General features: G+C 71.8%; 3 protein-coding genes and 1 long non-coding RNA gene across 4 annotated transcripts; 3 read left to right on the top strand and 1 right to left on the bottom strand.

Moving 5' to 3' along the window:
* Positions 1-289: 289 nt before the first annotated feature.
* LOC142074463 (uncharacterized) lies at positions 290-2,082 on the bottom strand. Its single transcript, XR_012670613.1, has 4 exons — positions 1,952-2,082; positions 1,204-1,304; positions 531-595; positions 290-428 (listed from the first exon to the last, which is right to left on the bottom strand). It is a non-coding gene; the product is annotated as an uncharacterized LOC142074463 (long non-coding RNA).
* A 196-nt stretch (positions 2,083-2,278) lies between these two features.
* POP7 (POP7 ribonuclease P/MRP subunit) lies at positions 2,279-4,364 on the top strand. The gene is made up of 2 exons (XM_075135095.1): positions 2,279-2,344; positions 2,876-4,364. Exon 2 carries the CDS (start codon positions 2,877-2,879, stop codon positions 3,438-3,440), a length of 564 nt encoding a protein of 187 aa, XP_074991196.1. The 5' UTR covers positions 2,279-2,344; position 2,876; the 3' UTR covers positions 3,441-4,364.
* Positions 4,365-6,338: 1,974 nt separating this feature from the next.
* EPO (erythropoietin) lies at positions 6,339-9,051 on the top strand. Its single transcript, XM_075135060.1, has 5 exons — positions 6,339-6,351; positions 6,786-6,910; positions 7,308-7,394; positions 8,091-8,255; positions 8,938-9,051. Exons 1-5 carry the CDS (start codon positions 6,339-6,341, stop codon positions 9,049-9,051), a joined length of 504 nt encoding a protein of 167 aa, XP_074991161.1.
* Positions 9,048-20,115, top strand: TFR2 (transferrin receptor 2). Its single transcript, XM_075135059.1, has 17 exons — positions 9,048-9,108; positions 10,925-10,969; positions 12,368-12,554; positions 13,168-13,273; positions 13,612-13,712; positions 14,075-14,249; positions 14,631-14,767; positions 15,229-15,395; positions 15,866-15,985; positions 16,149-16,231; positions 16,302-16,365; positions 16,465-16,532; positions 16,616-16,692; positions 16,786-16,870; positions 17,579-17,791; positions 18,295-18,504; positions 19,468-20,115. Exons 1-17 carry the CDS (start codon positions 9,048-9,050, stop codon positions 20,113-20,115), a joined length of 2,547 nt encoding a protein of 848 aa, XP_074991160.1.
* The last annotated feature ends 122 nt before the right edge of the window (positions 20,116-20,237 follow it).

The following is a 20,237-nucleotide window of genomic DNA, read 5'->3' as shown; positions in this document are numbered from 1 at the left end:
GTCCCCCCCAACTCCCTCTCACCCCCCATGTCCCCCAATGTCCCCCCATCTCTGCCCCCTGGCCCCACACCCCCCACAATGTCCCCACACCCCCCGCGTCCCCCCCAGGTCCCCCTTGTCCCTGTGGCCCCCCTTAGTGTCCCCATGTCCCCCATGTCCCCCCCAATGTGCCCCTGTGGCCCCCCCACATCCCCAGCTCCCCCAGTGTCCCCGTGTCCCCCCACATCCCCCCGTCCCCCCGCGTCCCCCCCACATCCCCGCGTCCCCCCGCGTCCCCCCCACGTCCCCGCGTCCCCACCTTGTCACCGGGGACGTACAGCGCCAGCATCTCCTCCCGCCCGTACCGGTTCTCCGCCAGCCGGTACCGGGGCAGCGCCGGGGACGGGGGGGGCGAGGCCACGCCGCCCCCCCCCGAGAGCGCCCGCAGCCTGGGGGGGGGAAGGGGGGGACAGGGGGCGTGGGGACGGGGACACGGAGGGGGAGGGGGACACCGGGGGGGTGACCCCGACCCCCCCCCTCCCCACACTCACCACTCGGGACCGAAGTTGAGGGTCTCGGCTGCCATCGCCAGGATCGGGCCCGGTGGGGGGGGGGTCTGGGGTGAGGGGGGGATGGGGGGGGGAGGGTTCAGTACCCAACTGCCCCCCAACCACCCCCCGGGACCCCCAGGTGTCCCCCCCAGACACATAATGTCCCCCCTGGGACCCCCAACTGCCCCCCAGGACCCCCCCCAGGACCCCCAACTGCCCCCCAACCACCCCCTGGGAGCCCCCAACTGCCCCCAGAATCCCCAACTGCCCCTGGGACCCCCCCCAGGACCCCCAACCACCCCCTGGGACCCCCAACTGCCCCCCAGGACTCCCCAGGACCCCCAACCACCCCCCGGGACCCCCAACTGCCCCCCAGGACTCCCCAGGAGCTCCCAACTGCTCCTGAGACCCCCCCAAACTGCCCCCAGGGACCCCCACCTTGGACCCCCAACCACCCCTGGACCCCCACAAAACCCCCAACCACCCCCCCAGGACCCCAAACTCCCCCTCAGGACCCCCCAACCACCCCCCAGGACCCTCCAACGCCCCCCAGGACCCCCCGGACCCCCAAATAGCCCCCAGGACCCCCCAAGACCCCCAACCACCCCCCAGTTGGGACCCCCAGACCCCACCTGGGACCCCTGAACCCCCCCCCCGGGACCCCCCAGCTCACCCAGGGGCAGCTCCAGTCGGGTGCAGGGACGGGACCCAGGCGTCGGGGGGGTCCTATGGGTGCTGGGGGGGCACCCCGGTGTCGGGGGGGTCCTAGGGGTACTGGGGGGGGACCCAAGCGTCACGGGGGGTCCTAGGGGTGCTGGGGGGGGATGCAGGAGTTGGGGGGGTCCTAGGGGTGCTGGGGGTGTCCCCGGCGTCCGGGGCAGCGGCCTGGGGGTCCCAGTCCCCCCCGAAGACCTGGGTCCCCCGTTAAGGGACATCCGGGGTCATGACCCGGGAGTGAGGGGGGAGGCGTTGTCATGACAACGTGGGGGTCACCAGGGTGACGGGGGGGTTCGGGTCACCATGGTGATGGGGGGGGTCTGGGGTCTCCATGGTAACGGGGGGGTCCGGGTCATTATGGCGACAGGAGCGGAGGGGGAGCGGTGTAAGGTGACCATGGCAACGCGCCTAGAAGGGGGCGTGTCCCTGGTCGCCATAGTAACGGGCCTGGTTGGGGGGAACCCCCGGCCTCCATAGCAACAGCCCGCGAGGAAGGGGGGGCTCTCCATGGCAACCGGCCCAGACTCGGGGGGGGCGGTTCCGGCGTCACCATGGTAACGGGGGGGGGGAACCCGCGGGGTCTCCATGGCGACGGGGGGCGGGGCCCGGCGGGGAGGGGCGGGGCGAGGAAGAGCGGGGCGGGAGGGGGGGGGGACCCAGGGTTTCCATGGCAACGGTCCCGCCCCGCCCCGGCCCCCCCTTACCGGCGGCCGGGGGGGCCCGGGGGGGGCCCGGGGCGGGGCGGGGGGGGGCGGCGGGTCCCGCTCTCGCCGCTGCCGCCGCCGCGTCGCCGCTTGTTTGTGTCGGGGGCCAAGATGGCGGCCCCGCGCCGCGTCACGTGACGGGGAGGGTGGGCGGTGCGCGGCGGGCACGTGACGGGGGGGGCGCGCGCGGCGAGAGGGGCGGGGCGCGCCGGCTTCACGTGGCTTTCAGCCCCGCCCCCTCCCGGCCTTCAGCGCGCCCGGGGTGGGCGGAATCCTGAGGGGGCGTGGCTTGGAGAAGAGGTGGGGCTGGGAAGGGGGCGTGGCTTGGGAAGGGGGGCGGGGGCACGCCCCCGGAAGCGGAAGCGGCGGCGGCGGCGGAGGGGACGCGGCGAGGTGCTGGGCATGGGGGGAGGGGGGTTTGGGGGGGGGCTCTGGGGGGGCTCTGGGGCTGCCAGGGGGTCTGGGGGGGCTCCGGGAGATCTCTGGGGCTGCTGGGGGGGTCTGGGGGGGGTGTGGGGGGCTCCCGGGGGGGCTTTGGGGCTCCCGGGGGTGTTGGGGGGCGTCTCTGGGGCTGTCAGGGGGTCGGGGGGGGGGTGGGAGATCTATGGGGGGTCTGTGGGGCTCGGGGGGGGTCTGTGGGGCTCGGGGGGGGGTCTATGGGGCTGGCGGGTGGCCTATGGGGCAGCTATGGGGCTCCCAGGAGCCGGGGGTGGCTCGGGGGGGAGTCTGGGGGCCTCCTGGGGTTCTCTTGGGCTTGGGGGGGGAGTTTGGGGGGGTCCCTGGGGGGCTGGGGGGGTCTATGGGGGGTTATAGGGGCCTGGGGGGGGTTAGGGGGGGTCTGGGAGTGGCTGGGGGGAGCTGGGGATCCCCAGAACCCCCCCCATGTTCCTGACGCCCCCTCGTGTCCCGTCCCCCCCTCCCCAGGATGTCCTCGGGGGACACGGCAGCACCGTCAGCAGCAGCGGGGGGGGTCCCCAGGGATGGGAGGGGGAGGGGGGACCCCCACCACCGCCGCCGCCGCCGGGGCCTGGCCCCCCGCCCCCCCTCCCTCCCCTCCCCCTCCATCGCCGCCCCCGGAGGAGCCGACGTTTTCGTGACGGCGCGGACGGATTTCCGAGCTCAGCTCCGACGTTGCCAACGGCTCCTGGCTCCGGGGGGGGTTGGGGGGGTTCGGGGGGGTCCCCCCATCCCCCCCCCGGGGGAATTACGCCTTCACGGGTTGGGTTTGGCCGTCCCCCGCGCCATCAACCTGGCTCTGCAGCTGCAGGCGGGGGCTCCCGGCGCCCTTCGGCTTCACGCCAGCACCTCCTCCGTCACCCTGCCCCCCCTCGCCGCCCCCCGCCGCCGTCGGGGACCCCCCCGGGGTGGGGGTGGGGAGGAGGAAGGCTTGGAGGAAGAAGAAGAGGAAGAAGGGGAGGGGGCGTCCCCCCGGCCCCGCCATAACTCGGCCATTCACATCAGGGTCTGCCGAGAAGCCCCCTGCGCGTGAGGGGGGGGGGTTGGGGGGCACCCTGGGGGTTGGGGGGTCCCTCGTCTGCGTGGGGGGACCCCAAAATGCTCTGGAGCACCCCAAGGGGGTCTTGAGAGGTTCTAGAGCATCGTGGGGGTCTCTTGGGGGGGGGCACCCTGAAATGTCTTGAGGTCCCCCAAGACTCCCCAGAGCATCGTGGGGGCCGGCGTCTGCGGGGGAGCACCCCAAAATGCCCTGGAGCACCCCAAAACGGTGTTGAGAGCTCTTGGAGCAGCGCGGGTCCCGCGTCAACCTCAAAACGTCACCGCAAGCCACCAACGAGCCAGGGCCACCACAAGCCACCCATGACCTGGGGCCACCACGAGCCACCAATGATTTGGGGCCACCAAGGTGCCACCACCGAGCTGGGGCCACTACAAGCCACCGTGACCCACCGTGAGCCAGGGCCACCAAGATGCCACCAACGAGCCGGGGCCACCACGAGCCACCCAGCGATCTTGGGGCCACCATGAACTGGAGCCACCACCGAGTTGGGGCCACCATGAGCCAGGGCCACCAACGAGCCACCAATGACCTGGGGCCACCATGACCTGCAACCACCGTGATTTGGGGTCACCAACGAGCCACCAAGATGTCACCAAGGACCTGGGGCCACCAACGAGTCCAGGGCCACCACAAACTGGAGCCACCACGAGCCAGGGCCACCAATTTAGGGGTCACCGATAATTTGGGGACACCCATGAGCCACCATCATCCGGGGCCACCAACGAGCCACCAAGATGTCACCAACAGGCCGGGGCCACCGAGACCCTCGAGGAGACCCCTCCCCCCCCCCCCCAAGGACCTGCCCAGCCCCCCCTCCCCCCCCCAGTGGACCGAGACGTTGGGGACTTTGTGGGGGAGGGGAGGGGGGGGGACACCCCAATAAAGATGGTGGCAGCAGCGACGCTTTGGGGCTTCGTGGGGGAGGGGCAGACGGGGGGGGAGGGGCCGGGCTTCCTCCGCGTCACCGCTGACCTTTGGGGCAGGAAACCCCCTCCCCCCACCCCCCCCCCCCAATGGATCCAGGCGTCCGGGTTGGGGGAGGGGGATGTGCAGGGGGGACCCAGGCGTCCGGGTGGCGCAGGGCCCGTGTCCCCCGTGTCCCCTGTGTCCCCCCCCCGCCCCCGGTCGCCCCTTTGGCCCCGCTGGCGCCGCGGGGACCTGACCCCGGGGCCCGGCCGTGCCGAGCCGCACGTACGGCCTGGCAGGGGGCCGGCGGCCGCCTGGGTGTCCCTGTCCCCCCCCCCCCGGGGGGCACCGGGGTCCCCTCCCTGTCACCAAGGTGGGGACCCCCCCCCGGTGTGACATCACCCCCCGGTGTGACATCCCCCCCCTTTGCTGGGACACCCCCCCTTTGATGTGGCCCCCCGATGTGACACCCCCCCCCATGGGCTGGGTCCGGGGGGTCCCCGTGTCCCCCCGGGTGACGGTGACGCTGCCCCATTGTTCGGCCGCTTCCTCCGGTGATGCCTCCCCCCTCCCGCGGTGACACCCTGGCCCTGCGTGGGGTGTCCCCGGCCCTGTCCCTCTGCCTGCCACTGTCCCCACGTCCCCACCCCTGTCCCCACGTCCCCATCCCCGTCCCCATCCCTGTCCCCATGTCCCCATCCCTGTCCCCATGTCCCTATCCCTGTCCCTATCCCTGTCCCCATCCCCGTCCCCATCGCTGTCCCCATGTCCCCATCCGTGTCCCCACATCCCCATCCTGTACGCACATCCCCGTCCCTGTCCCCATCCCCGTCCCCATCCCTGTCCCCACGTCCCCATCCCCATGTCCCTGGCCCATGTTCCCATCCCCTTGTTCTTGTCCCCACGTCCCCATCCCCGTCCCCACGTCCCCATCCCCGTCCTCCCACCCGTGTCTTTGTCCCCGTGTCCTCGTGCCATCCTGGTGTCCGTGTCCCCGTCCCCTTGCCTGCATCCACGCGTCCCTGTGCCCGTGTCCCTGTCCTCGTCCCCGTGCCTGTGTCCATGGCCCCACGTCCGTGTCCCCATCCCTGCAGCCCTGTCCCCCCATCTGCTGTCCCCATGTCCCTGACCCTGTCCCCATGTCCCCATCCCTGTCCCCATCTCCTTGCCTCGCCTCCCATCCTTGTCCCCACATCCTGATCCCCATGTCCCCATCCCCGTGTCCCTGTCCCCACCCCCATCCCTGTCCCCATGTCCCCACCCCATGTCCCCAACTCTGTCCCCCAACTCTGTCCCCATGTCCCCAACTCTGTCCCCTCATCCCTGTCCCCCATCCCCACGTCCCTGTCCCCATCCTTGTCCCCATGTCCCCATCCCATGTCCCTGTCCCCAACTCTGTGTCCCCATCCCTGCCCCATCCCATGTCCCTGTCCCCAATCCTGTCCCCCGTCCCCATGTCCCCAACTCTATCCCCCCGTGTCCCCCCATCCCCACGTCCCTGTCCCCCATCCCTGTCCCCATCCCCACGTCCCTGCCCCCCAACCCTGTCCCCATGTCCCCAACCCTGTCCCCCATCCCCATGTCCCCAACTCTGTCCCCCCCCCCCGTGTCCCCCCCATCCCCACGTCTCCGTGCCCACGTCCCCGTCCCCACATCCCCCCCCCCCGCCCCGGTGTCCCCATCCCCGCCATCCCGGCGCCGTCCCCGCGTGGCCGGGGAGGGGGGTGGCCCGTGGCCAGGGGCCGACGTGCGGCGGCCGGCGCGGCCTTTTCCTCGACGGCCGAACCTTTTGGGGGGGCGGGGGGGGGAACAGGATGGGAAAACCCCCCCCCAAAGGCCCTTCCGGCCCCGCGGCCCCTCGGATCAAACATTAACCGGGGACGGGGACGGGGGGACGCGGTGACGGGGACGGCCACAGGCCCGGGGCCACCCAGGGACCCCCCCCCGTGCCATGAGCAGCCGGCGATGGGGGCGGTGGGTGAGTGTTGGGGGGGGGGGGGATGCCTGGGTCCCCTTGTGGGGTGGGGGGTCCCACTGGCGGGTGACGGTGGCCGAGGGGATGGGGCATCCTGGGAAAATGGGTGGTGGGAGGGGACCCAAGTGGCCGGGGGGTCCCAGGGGACACCGGAGGGGGGGGACCCGGGTGTCTGGGGGGGACCCAGGTGGCCAGGGGGGACCCAGGTGGCCGGGGGGTCCCAGGTGTCTGGGGGGGTCGCAGGGGACACCGGGTGGGTGGGGGGACCCAGGCGACCCTCCCATCCCAGTCCCCCCCTTCCCAGTGCTCCCAGTACACCCAGTGGGATGGTGAGGGGGGGGGGACGGAGGGTGAGGGGGGGCCGTAGCATCCCCATCCCCAGCGCAGCTTCTGGGGGGGCTCTGGGGGGGGGTCCCTGACCCACCCCCCCCCCCCAGGGCTGTGCGCGCTGGTGCTGATGCTGTTGGGGGTCCCGGGGCGCCCCGACGGCCCCCCCTCGCTCTGCGACCCCCGAGTGATGGAGAGGTTCATCCTGGAGGCCCGCGACGCCGAGAGGGGGCTGGTGAGGGGGGGTGGGGGGGACATGGGGGGGACAGGAACCCCTGGGGGGGTTGGGGACACTGGGAGGGGGGACAGGGACTCCCTAGAGTGGCCCTGGGGGGCTTGGGGACGCCATGGGGGGCACAGGGACCCCCTGGAGGGGGTTGGGGACACCATGGGGGGTACAGGGATCCCCAGACGGGGTTTGGGGACACTGGGTGGGGGGACAGGGACCCCCTGGGGTGGCCCTGGGGGGGGGGGGGGTGGGGACACTGGGTGGGGGACAGGGACCCCCTAGGGTGGCCCCAGGGGGGCTTGGGGACACCATGGGGGGCAGAGGGACCCCCTGGGGGGGTTGGGGACACCATGGGGCAGCCGAGGGGTGGGTGGGTGGCAGCGTCCCCCTCCCCACCCCCCAGGCCGGCTGCGGCCCCCCCTGTGACCTGCCCGAGGCGGTGGCCGTCCCCGACCCCGGCGTCAACTTCAACGACTGGCGGCGGATGGACGTGAGTGGGGAAACGGGGCGAAACGGGGGGAAATTGGGCAAAATGGGGCAAAAGGAGGGGGGGAATTGGGAAAAATGGGGCAAAATGGGGGAAAATTGGGAAAAATGGGGTGAAATGGGGGAAAATTGGGCACAATGGGGCAAATGGGTGAAACGGGGAAAAAATGGGGGGAAAGGGGGGAAAATGGGGAGAAATGGCGCAAGATGGGGCGAAACAAGGAGAAATGGGGCAAAATGGGGTGAAATGGGGAAAAATGGGGAGAAATGGGGCGAAATGGGGAGAGATGGGGAGAACGGGGGTGAACTCGGATGAACTGGGGATGATGGGGGGTGGGGGGTCCCCAGGGGTGGTGGCCGTCCTGGGGTGCCCCTGGGTGTCCCCTGGGTGTCCCCATGGTCCTGTGTGACCCCCATGACCCTGTGCCCCCCCAATGTCCCCATGACCCCCCGTGTCCCCCCATCCCTCTGTGACCCCCATGACCCCGTGCCCCCCAATGTCCCCATAGACGCCCCGTGCCCCCCATGTCCCCCCGTCCCCCCCAATGTCCCCATGTCCCCCCGTCCCCATGCGACCCTTGTGACCCCCCGCCCCCCATGTCCCCAGGCCCCCTCCAGGCCCCCCGTGACCCCCCGCCCCCCCCAATGTCCCCATGTCCCCCCGGCCCCCCCCCGTGACCCCCCCGTTCCCTGCCCGCAGGCGGGGGCGCGGGCGCGCGAGGTGGGGGGGGGGCAGGCGGTGCTGGTGGCCGCCGTCCTGCGGGCGCGGGAGCTGCTGCCGGACCCCCGCCTGCGCCCCACCCTCGACCGGGCCTACAGCGCGGCCCGCAGCCTGGCCCGCCTGCTGCGGGGGGTCCCCGCCCCGGTACGGGGGGGCTGGGGGGGCTGGGGGGTCCCCGCCCCGGTACGGGGGGCTGAGGGGTCCTGGGAGGGTCTCTGCCCTGATATGGGGGGGCTGGGGGGGTCCCTGACCTGGTATAGGGGGGCTGGGGGGTCCTGGGGGGGTCCCCACCCCGGTACGGGGGGCTGGGGGGGCTGCGGGGGGTCCCCGTCCTGGTATTGGGGGGCTGGGGGGGGGAAATAAGGGGGGGAATGAGGGACCTGGGGGGGTCTCTGCCCTGATATGGGGGGGCTGGGGGGGGTCTCCATCCCAGTATGGGGGGGGCTAGGGGGTCCTGAGGGGGTCCTTGCCCTTGTATGGGGGGGCTGGGGGGTCCTGGGGGGTCCTTGCCCTGGTATGGGGGAGCTGGGGGGGCTCCAGGGGGTCCCTGTCCCAGTATGGGGAGAATGGGGGAGGGAATTGGGGTCCTGGAGGGGACTTGGGGGGCCCGGAGGGTTCTGGGGGTTCTTAGGGGGGGTCCCCATGCTGGTCTGGGGGGGCTGGGGGCAAATGGGGTCCTGGGGGGGTCTTGGGGGGGGGTTATGGGGGTTCGGGGGTTATGGGGGGGTCCCTGGAGGGGGGAGGGAAATGGGGGGGGCAATGGAGGCTCTTGGGGGGGTCGTGGGTCCCTGACCCCCCCCCCACTGCCCCCCAGGACCCCCCCCACGCCGCCCCCCCCCCCGGGGTGCAGGTGCGGACCCTGGCCCGGCTGCTGGGGGTGCACAGCAGCTTCCTCCGCGGGAAGGTCCGGCTCTTCCTCGCGGACGCCTGTCGCCGATGACTGACAGCTGTCAATCATCCCCCCCACCCTACAGACCCTCCCCCCGGCACGTTGGACGTACCGGCAGGTGATTGACAGCTGTCAATCATCCTCCTCCTGCCTGAGCGAGCCGGTTGATTGACAGCTGCCCGTCACAGGCACGCCCAGGCCCTGCGGGCGATTGATTGACAGCTGTCACTCAGGGGAGATGCAGCCCCCCCCTCCCCGGGGGGGGACGACCCCCCCAAATCCCCCCTCCCCCGTAACTTAATGCAAACACGACTGTATTTATCTGAGCTGCGCCCCCGCCTCCTCCCCTGGGCCCCCCCAAACCCCCTGGGTCCCCCAAAACCCCTGGGACCCCCCAAACCCCCTGGGCCCCCTAAAGCTCCTGGGACCTCCCACAGCCCCTGGGCCCCCCAAACCCCCTGGGCCCCCCAAAGCTCCTGGGACCCCCCAAAGCTCCTGGGACCCCCCAAAACCCCAGTGTCCCCCCAAGCTCCCTGGGTCCCCCCAAACCCCCCCAGGTCCCCCCAAATCCCCTGGGTCCCCCCAAAATTCCTGGGTCTCCCCCAAGATGCCTGGGTTCCCCCAAGATCCTGGGTCCCCCCAAAACCCCTGGGTCCCCCCCAGATGCCTGGGTACCCCCAAATCTCCTGGGTCTCCCCAAAGCCCCTTGTTCCCCTCAAAGCCCCTGGATCCCCCCCAAACTCCCTGGGTCCCCTCCAGATGCCTGGGTCCCCCAAATCCCCCAGGTTCCCCCAAGCCCTTTGGGTCCCCCCAAAGCCCCTGGGTCCCCCCAAATCACCTCAAAGCCCTCTGGGTCCCCCCAAAGCCCCTGGGTCTCCCCAAAACCCCTGGGTCCCTCCCAGATGCCTGGGTCCCCCCAAATCCCCTGGGTTCCCCCAAGCCCCCTGTGTCCCCCCAAAGCCCCTTGGGTCCCCCCAAAACCCCTGGGTCCCCCCCCCAGATGCCTGGGTCCCCCCAAGCCCTCTGGGTCCCCCCAAAGCCCCTGGGTCCCCCCCAGACGCCTGGGCCCCCCCCCGCTGCCCCCGGGGTCAATGACCGGGGTCAGATAAGGGGAAGCCAGACCGGGCGGCGCCGGGGCGGGGTCTCCCGCATAGCCACGCCCCTTTCCCAGAAGACCACGCCCCTTCCCTCCCCAAACCGCACCGCCTTTCCCACAAAGCCACGCCCCCTCCCCAACAGTCACGCCTCCTCCCCACAACAACCACGCCCCCTCGGCGCAGAGCCGCGCCCCTTCCCGCATTAGCCCCGCCCATTTCTCCACCCCTTTTTCGCGCCTCGGGAGGGGGCGGGGGCGAAGCGGGACGGAGCGGCCGAGGGGTGAGCGGGGTCGGGGGGGGGCCGGGGGGCTCTGGGGGGGTGGGGGGGATTTTGGGGGGGGGGGGGACATGGGGAGCGGGCGGGGGGGGGCAAAGTCCACCCTGGGGGGGGGGGGGGTGGTCTGCAGCCCCCTGGGACCCCCCGAACCCCCCCTGAGACCCCCTGAGACTCCCCTGGGACCCTCAGGACCCCCAGGACCCCCCCGGACTCCCCCGAGACCCCCCTGAGGACCCCCAGGACCCCCCCGGATCTCCCTGGGACCCCCCCGGACTCCCCTGGGACCCCTCCAGGACCCCCCCCGGACCCTCCTGAGACCCCCCCTGAGACCTCCAGGACCCCCAGGACCCCCCCGGACCCACCCGAGACCCCCAGGACTCCCCCGATACCCCCCTGGAACCCCCAAGACCCCCCCCGAGACCACCTTGGGACCCCCCCAGGACCCCCCTGGACCCACCCAGGACCCCCCCGAAACCCCCCCTGGGACCCCCAGGACCCCCCCGAGACCCCCCGGACCCCCCCCCGACCCTCCCGACCGTTCTCCCCCCAGGACCCGGCAGCGATGGAGACCCTGAGACGCTGCTTCCGTGGACGGGTAATGGCCGCCCCCCCTCCCCCCCCCCCAAAGGGGACCCAGGTGTCCGGGACCCCCCAACCCGCCCCCTAAAGTGTACCCAGGCCCCGCCCCTCCCCCCCGGGATTCCCAGGGTCCCCCTCCCCCCCCCAAAGGGGACCCAGGCACCTGGGACCCCCCCCCTCCTCCCCAAGGGGTACCCAGGCCCCGCCCCTTCCCCCCCCCGGTTACCCAGGCCCCGCCCCTCCCCCCAAGGGGGCCCAGGCCCCCCCTCCCCCCACAGGGCACCCAAACCCTGCCCCTCCCCCCACAGGAATACCCAGGCCCCCCTCCCCCCCCCCCGGTTACCCTAGTCCCGCCCCTCCCCCCCCCGGGATACCTAGGTCCCCCTCCCCTCTCAAGGGGTACTCAGGCCCCGCCCCTCCCCCCCGGGGGTACCCGGGCCCCGCCCCTCCCCCCAAGGCGGGCGGTGACGTGGTGCCGCAGCCCCCGGGGGGAGGGGCCGTGTCCTACTCCCGGCACCGGGACCCCCGGGGTGGGGGAGGGGAGCAGCAGGAGGAGGGGGAGGGGGACCCCATCGTGCGGCTGCCCCGCCCCGGGCCCCGCCCCCGGCGCAGGCCACGCCCATCGCCCCGCCCACGGCTCCGCCCCCTTGCCACCCTGGCGCTGGGCTCCGCCTCCGCCTTCCTCGCCGGTAGGGAACCGCAGCGACCCCCTTACACCCCTTACACCCCGTTACCCCCCTTACACCCCTCATGCCGTGACACCCCGTTACCCCACTGCCCCCTTACACCCCTTACACCCCGTTACCCCCCTTACACCCCCTTACACCCCATTACCTCCCTTACACCCCTCATGCCGTGACACCCCGTTACCCCACTGCCCCTTTACACCCCTTACACCCCATTACCCCCATTACACCCCATAGCCCCTTTTACACCCCGTTACCCCATTATACCCCATTACCTCCAGTTACCCCCATTACCCCCTTACACCCCGTAACCCCCCTTACCCCATTACCCCTGTTCCACCCAGTCACTCCCATTACACCCCGTTACCCAATTACCCCCTTACACCCCATTACCCCGGTTACGCCCTGTTACCCCCATTGCCCAGTTACTCCCAGTTTACACCATTTACACCCCGTCACACTCTCTTACCCCATTACCCTCGTATGATGTCATTGGTCTTGTTACACCCCGTTACACCCCGTTACACCCTGTTGCACCCCGTTACCCCGTTACACCCCGTTACACCCTGTTACACCCTTTAGCCCCGTTACCCCCTTACCCCGTTACACCCCGTTACCCTGCCCCCACCTGCCCCCAGCCCCGCCCCAGGCTGTAGCCCCGCCTCTCCCCCGGCCCCGCCCCCTCTGGCCCCGCCCACACCCTGCTCCCCCCTCCCCCCTCCCCCCAGGGCTGCTGGTGGCCGGGATTGGGCACGTCCCCTGCGGGGGCGGGGCAGGGGCGGGGCCTGACCTGGGAAGCTCCGCCCCTGAGGGGGTAGGGGGCGGGGCCAGCGCCGAGGCCCCGCCCACGTGGCCCCGCCTGCGGGAGCTGCTGCAGCGGCACCTGCGGGAGGAGCGGGTGGAGGCCTGGGTGCGGTGAGTGACCTCTGACCCCGGCGGTGACCTCTGACCCCGGCGGTGACCTCTGACCCCCACCCTGACCCCGTGGGAGGAGCCTATTGCTCCCTGGCTCTGTTGACCCCTGACCCCTGACCCGGCCCCGCCCACAGGGAGGTGAGCGCGAGGCCGCACGGGGCGGGGTCGGAGCGGGGGCGGAGCCTGGCGCAGGCCGTGCTCAGCGCCATGGTGGGGGCGGGGCTGAGCCGGGCCTGGAGCCGCCCCCAGCCCCTCCCCCTGCCCACACGGTATGGGGGGGCGGGGCCAGGGGTGGGGTCAGGGGTCATGGGGCGGGGCCAGGGAGGCAAGGGGGAGGGTCTCAGGGTTCGTGGGGGTTCATGGAGGGGGTGGGGGTCAAGGGTCAAGGGTCGTGGTGGGGCAGGGGTCATGGGGATGGGGGAGGGGGGTCACAGGGGTCAGGGGTCACGGGGGGATGGAGGGTTCGGGGGTCACAGAAGGTCAAAGGTCACAGGGGTCGTAGGGCAGTGGGGTATGGGGGGGTCAGGGTTCATGGGGGGCTGGGGGTCCCTGGGAGGGCTGCGGGGGGGGTGGCTGACCCCTGACCCTTGACCCCTGACCCCTGACCCCGCAGGGGCTCGGTGTCGCTGCTCTGGGTGGACGCGGGGGGGCGGGAGCTGGAGCGGCTCCGCCTCGACCCCGAGGCCTTCTGCGCCTGGAGCGCCCCCGGCAACGCCACGGTAACCCCTGACCCCTGACCCCGCTGACCCCTGACCCCGCTGACCCCTGACCCTGCTGACCCCTGACCCCTGACCCCTGACCCCGCTGACCCCTGACCCCGCTGACCCCTGACCCCGCTGACCCCTGACCCCTGACCCCGCTGACCCCTGACCCCTGACCCTGCTGACCCCTGACCCCACCCCCCCGGCCCCTGATCCCAACCCCTGACCCTTGACCCCCCCCGCCCCAGGACCAGCCTGGTGTACGGGACTACAAGTCCCCTGACCCCGGACCCCTGACCCCTGACCCCTGACCCCTGACCCCTGCCCCCGCTGACCCCTGACCCCTGACCCCCCAGGGGGGCCTGGTCTACGGGCACTACGGGCGCCCCCAGGACCTGGCGCTGCTGCGGGCGCGGGGGGTGTCGCCCCGCGGGAACCTGCTGCTGCTGCGCCTGGGGCGGGGCCCCCCCGCCGCCAAGGTGGGGCCGGGGGCGGGGTCCCCTGGGGGGGGAGGGGCGGGGGGCCCCTGGGGGGGAGGGGAAGGTACTGGGGTCCCCTGGGGGGGGAAGGGCGAGGGTCCCCTTGGGGGGAGGGGAAGATGCAGGGGTCCCTGGTGGGGGAGGGGCGGGGGGTCCCTAGGGGGGGAGGGGAAGATACTGGGGTCCCCTGGGGGGGAGGGGAAGATACTGGGGTCCCCTGGGTGGGGAGGGGCTGGGTGCTGGGGTCCCCTGGGGGGGGAGGGGCTGGGTGCTGGGGTTCCCCGGGGTGGGGGAGCATGCTGGGGTCCCCTGTTGGGGGGGGGGGAGGGGAGGATGCCAGGGTCCCCCGGATGGGGGGAGGGGTGGATGTGGGGGTCCCCCAACGCCTGGGTCCGCAGGTGGCGGCGGCGGCGCGGGCGGGGGCTGTCGGGGTGCTGCTGTACCCCGACCCCCAGGACACGGCCGGGCCCGGGGGGGGGCCCGGGCTGGGGGGGGACACGGCCGTGACCGTGCACGTGAGTGGGGGGAGGGGTGGGGGTCACTTTGGGGGTGAGGGTGGGGGGTGTCTGTGGGTCTTGCAGGGGTGGGGGGAAGATTTGGGGGGGGGGGCTGGAGAGATTTGGGGTGCTGGGGGGTAGGTGTGGGGGGTTTTAGGGGGCTATGGGGGGATTTGGGGGGGCTGGGGGGTGGATGTGGGGGGTTGGGGGGATTTGGGGGGGCTGCGAGGGAATTGGGGGGGCTGAGGGTGGATGTGGGGGGTTGGGGGGGATTTGAGGGGGCTGGGGGCGGATGTGGGGGATTGGGGGGCATTTGGGGGGGCTGGGGAGGCTGGGGGGTGGGTGGGGATCTGGGGGGGATTTGGGGGGGCTCGGGGGGGGTCTGACCTCTCCCCACAGGTGCAGGAGGGTTCGGGGGACCCCTACAGCCGGGGGTTCCCCTCCTTCACGGGCCGGGCCCCCCCCCGCCGCCCCCCGGGGCTGCCCCCCATCCCCGCCCACCCCCTCAGCGCCGCCACCGCCGCCCGCCTGCTGCGGTACGGGGGGGTCCTGGGGGGGATCTTGGGGTCCCGGGGTGGGGGATCACGGGGTCCCTGCGTGGGGGGGTCTCGGGGTCCCCCACCTACCTGCTGGTCCCCTCCGGATGTCGGGGTCCCCATGAGGTGGGGGGGAAGCGACCGGGGGGGACCCAGGTGTCCTGGCAGGGGCAGTTGGAGCCTCGTTAGGAGCAGCTGGGGGTAATTAGGGGGTAATTAGAGGTAAATAGGGATAATTAGGGGTACTAGGGATAATTAGGGGGTAATTAGGGGGTACTTAGGGGGTACTTAGGAGGTAATTAGGGGTAATGAGGGGTAATTAGGGGTAATTAGCCCTCGGCAGCCCGGGAAGGGGCCCAGCTGCCGCACCCGGACACCTGCATCCCTGGGGCTGGGGGTATGGGGGTCCTGGGTGCCCCCCCCACCTGGGTGCCCCCCCACGCCCGGGTCCCTCTGCGCAGGGTGCTGGGGGGGCCGCGGGCGCCGGCGCATTGGGGTCCCCCCGGTCGGGGGCTCCGGTACCGGCCGGGCCCGGGGGGCCGGCGGCTGCGGCTGAGCGTGGCCTCGGGGACGGCGCCGGGGACCCTCACCAGCGTCTTCGGGGCCCTGGAGGGACGGCTGGAGCCCGGTGAGGGGGCGGGGCCAGAGGGGGCGGGGCCAGAGGGGGCGGGGCCAGAAGGGGTGGGGCTACAAGGAGGGTGGGGCTGTGGAGGGGAAGGTCAAGCCCAGGGGGGCTGCCCTGGGGTGGGTGGGGGGTGGGGTGGGTGATGGTTTGGGGGTGTGGCCAGTTGGGGGTGTGGTCACTGGGGGTGTGGCTAATTGGGGGTGTGGGCAAAGTAGAGTGGGGGCAAGGGGGGGCGGGGCAATCTGTGTGGTGGGGCTGTAGAGGGCGTGGTCAACCGGTGGGGGGTGTAAAGGGGGTGGGGCTAAGCCTGGGGTGGGTGGGGCTAAAAGGGGTGGGGCTTGTGGTTGGGGTGGAGCTAAAGGGAAGGGTGGAGCATGGAGGAGGAGGCGGGGCCCAGTAGGTGGTGCTGGCCCCCTTAGGGGGTGTGGCTTCAGGAGAGGGGGTGGAGCCTGCCTGACTCCAGCCCCTCCCAGACTGTTACATCATCGTGGGGGCGCAACGGGATTCGCTGGGGCCAGGGGCGGCGGCCTCGGGGGTCGGCACCGCCCTCCTGCTGGAGCTCGCCCACCTCTTTGCCGCCATGGGGCGGGATGGTGAGGGCGGGGTCGCAGGGAGGGTGGGGTCAGATGGGGAGGGGCCAGAATGGGGTGGGGCCGGAGGCTGGGAGGGGTTTGGGCCCCTGGATGCCTGGGTGCCCCCCACCCCTGGGTGCCCCCCACCCTTGAATGCCCCCCCCACCCCTGGGTGCCCCCGCAGGGTTCCAGCTCCGGCGGACGCTGCTCTTCGTCAGTTGGGACGGGGGCGAATTCGGACATTTGGGGGCCACCGAGTGGCTGGAGGTGAGCCCGGACCCCGTGACCCCCCCGTGACCCCCCCGTGACCCCCCCGTGACCCCCCCGTGACCCCCAGGGGTACCCCGACCTCCTGCACACCAAGGCGGCCGCCTACATCAGCCTGGATCAAGCCGTGCTGGGTGAGCCCCTCCCCCACCCCCCCCCCACCCCGGACCCCCAGGGTGGGGGAGGGGTGGGGGTGTCCCCCTTACCCCCTCGCCCCTCCCCCCCCCCCACAGGTGACGACCGTTTGGTGGCCAAAACCAGCCCCACCCTGGTCAACCTCATCGAGAGCGCCCTCAGCCAGGTGGGGGAGGGGTGGGGGGGAGGTGTCCCCCGGACCCCTGGGTCCCCCCTTCCCCCACTCACCCTGCCCATCCCCCCCCCAAGGTGGAGAGCCCCAACGAGGGCGGGAAAAGCCTCTTGGAGCAGGTGACGAGGCCGGGACGGGGCTGGGAGAGCGACGTGTGAGCGCCCGGGGGGGTGGGGGAGGGGGGGGGGAGGGGCAGGGCCCGGATACCTGAGTGTCCCTCCCCCTCCCCTCCCCCCCCCCCCCCCAGGATCCGGCCGCTGCCCCCCGAAAGCGGCGCCTTCCCCTTCACCGCCGCCGCCGGGGTCCCGGCCGTGGAGCTCGGGTTCGACGAGGTGGGGAGCCCCTGTCACCCCCCCCCCGTGTCCCCCCCCGTGTCCCCGTGTCACCCCCATGACCCCGTGTCACCCCCGTGTCCCCATCACTGACCACCCCCCTGCCCCCCCAGATGTCCCCAACTGTCCCCATGTCACCCCCGTGTCCCTGTGTCCCCATCACTGACCACCCCCCTGCCCCCCCAGATGTCCCCAACTGTCCCCATGTCACCCCCGTGTCCCTGTGTCCCCATCACTGACCACCCCCGTGTCCCCCCAGATGTCCCCAAGTGTCCCCAGGTCACCCTTATGTCCCCACCATGGACCATGTCCCACCGTGTCCCCACATCCCCCCGTGTCCCCATCTGTCCCCCGTGTCCCCATCACCGACCACGTCCCCACTGTGTCCCCATGTCCCTCCATGTCCCCTCCCCGTGTCCCCTCCCCGTGTCCCTGTGTCCCTCCCCACATCCCCATCACTCACTGTGTCCCCGTGTGTCCCCCATGTCCCTTCTATGTCCCCATCGCTGTCCCCTCCGTGTCCCCCTCACTGATCACGTCCTTATGTCCCCGTGTCCCCCCCGTGTCCCAATGTCCCCATCACTGACCGTGTCCCCATGTCCCTCCGTGTCCCCCCATGTCCCCTCCCCGTGTCCCCATGTCCCCCCCCATGTCCCCCCCCATGTCCCCCTCACCAACCACGTCCCCGTGTCCCCGTGTCCCCCGCAGGCGCCCGGGGGGTGGTCGCGGGCGGCCCTGGGGACACGCGAGGACACGCTGGGGCGGCTGCAGGGGCGGCTGCGGGGGCGGCTGCCGGCGGTGGCCCGGGCGGTGGCCGCGGTGGCCGCCCAGCTGCTGCTGCGCCTGGGCCACGACGCCCGCCTGCCCCTCGACCCCGGCGCCCTGGGGGACGCGCTGCTGCGCCGCCTGGCGCCCCTCCAGGTCAGGCCAGTGTGGCCCAGTATAAACCAGTATGGCACTGGGAGTGTACTGGGAGGCATGGGGAGGGTACTGGGGGACACTGGGAGGCACCGGGAGGGCACTGGGAGGCATTTGGGGCTGCCTCTCAACCCCGACATCCTGGTGGACGCACTGCTGCACCGCCTGTGACCCCTCTGGGTCAGACCAATATAAACCAGTATGGCACTGGGAGGGTACTGGGGGATACTGCGAGGCACTGGGAGGGTACTGGGGGGCACTGGGAGGCATTGGGGCTGCCTCTCAACCCCGGCATCCTGGTGGACGCACTGCTGCACCGCCTGTGACCCCTCTGGGTCAGACCAATATAAACCAGTATGGCACTGGGAGGGTACCGGGGGATACTGCGAGGCACTGGGAGGGCACTGGGAAGGTACTGGGGGGCACTGGGAGGCATTGGGGCTGCCTCTCAACCCCGGCATCCTGGGGGACATGCTGCTGCACTGCCTGTCACCCCTCCGGGTCAGACCAGTATGAACCAGTATAAACCAGTGTGGCACGGGGCCGTCCCCATGGTGTCCCCAACGTCCCCCCAGGCGCGGGGACTGTCCCTGCAGTGCCTGTCCTCGGCCCGCGGTGACGTCGTCCGGGCGGCCGAGACGCTGCGCCAGGAGATGGCCGGCTCGGAGGGGACCAACGAGCGCCTCAACCGCGGCTTCAACGCCCGCATCATGGCCGTGAGTGGCACCGCCACCGCCACCGCCACCGTCCCCGTCCCCTCCCGGTCCCGGCACCGTCCCCGTCCCCTCCCGGTCCCGGCACCGTCACCCCCCAACACCCACGTCGCGGCCGTGGCACCGGCACCCATCAAGCTGTCCCCAAGCCATCCCCTCAATGCCCACGTCATGGCCGTGAGGGGCACCGTCACTGTCACTTGTCATTGTCACCTTGGCCCTGTCCCCACCCCATTGACCACGTCCCCAACCCCGTCCCTGTCCCCATCCCTGTCCCCACCCCATTGACCGTGTCCCCAACCCTGTCCCCCTCCTTATCCCTGTCCCCATCCCATTGACTGTGTCCCTGTCCCCATCCCATTGATGGTGTCCCCATCCCTGTCCCCATCCCATTGATGGTGTCCCCATCCCTGTTGACCATGTCCCCAACCCCATCCCTGTCCCCATCCCTGTCCCCATTCCTATCCCATCCCTGTCCCCACCCCATTGACCGTGTCCCCGTCCCCATCCCATTGATGGTGGCCCTATCCCTGTCCCCATTGACCATGTCCTCATCCCTGTCCCCATCCCATTGACCGTGTCCCTGTCCTGTCCCCACTGATGGTGTCCCCATCCCCGTTGACCTCGTCCCCAACCCCACCCCTGTCCCCATCCCATTGACCGTGTCCCCATCCCTGTCCCCATCCCTGTCCCCATCCCATTAATGGTGTCCCCACCCCATTGACCATGTCCCCAACCCTGTCCCCGTCCCCATCCTGTCCCCACCCCATTGACCATGTCCCCATCCCTGTCCTTGTCCCCATCCCTGTCCCCATCCCTGTCCCCATCCCATTGATGGTGTCCCCATCCTGTCCCCATTAATGGTGTCCCCACCCCATTGACCATGTCCCCATCCCTGTCCCTGTCCCCATCCCTGTCCCCATCCTGTCCCCATCCCATTGACCGTGTCCCCATCCCTGTCCCCAGGCGGAGGCCTCGCTCCTGTCCCCCTTCGTGTCCCCCCTGGTCACCCCCTTCCGCCACGTGCTGCTGGGCCGGGGGGGCCACACGCTGCCGGCGCTGGCGGCCCAGCTTGGGGGGGGACGCGGCCGGGGGACACGGGGGGACAGCGGCCACCTCCGCCTCCGCCTGGCCCTGCTGGCCTGGACCCTGCAGGGGACAGCCGGGGCCCTGGCCGGGGACGCCTGGGACCGCGGGGACATCTGGGGGCGGGGGGACATCGGGGACCGGGGGGACATCTGGGACCATGGTAGCCTTGGGGACATTGGAGACAATGGGGACAGCTGGGACCGTGGTGGCCCTGGGGACATTGGAGACCGTGGTGGCCGTGAGGACAACGGGGACCGTGGGGACACCTGGGACCATGGTGGGCCTGAGGACGATGGGGACGCGTGGGACTACGGGGACACCTGGGGCCGTGGTGGCCCTGGGGACAATGGGGACACCTGGGACCATGGGGACAGCTGGGACTATGAGGACCATGGGGACACTTGGGACCGTGGTGGCCTTGGGGACACCGGGGACCATGGGGACACTTGGGACCGTGGTGGCCTTGGGGACACCGGGGACCGTGGGGACAACGGGGACACCTGGGATCATGGTGGACCTTGGTGACACCTGGGGCCGTGGTGGCCCTGGGGACACCTGGGACAACAAGGACCCCCAGGCCCCCCCCCGCGACATTGGGGACCCCCTGACCTGGCCTGGCCCCGCCCCTTCATTTGCATACTGCGGGC

The sequence above is a fragment of the Calonectris borealis genome, chromosome 36 (genome assembly GCF_964195595.1).
Source record: "Calonectris borealis chromosome 36, bCalBor7.hap1.2, whole genome shotgun sequence".
Taxonomy (NCBI): domain Eukaryota; kingdom Metazoa; phylum Chordata; class Aves; order Procellariiformes; family Procellariidae; genus Calonectris; species Calonectris borealis.
The sequence above is the reverse complement of the archived record's forward strand: the minus strand, read 5'-3'. Positions and strand labels throughout refer to the sequence as shown.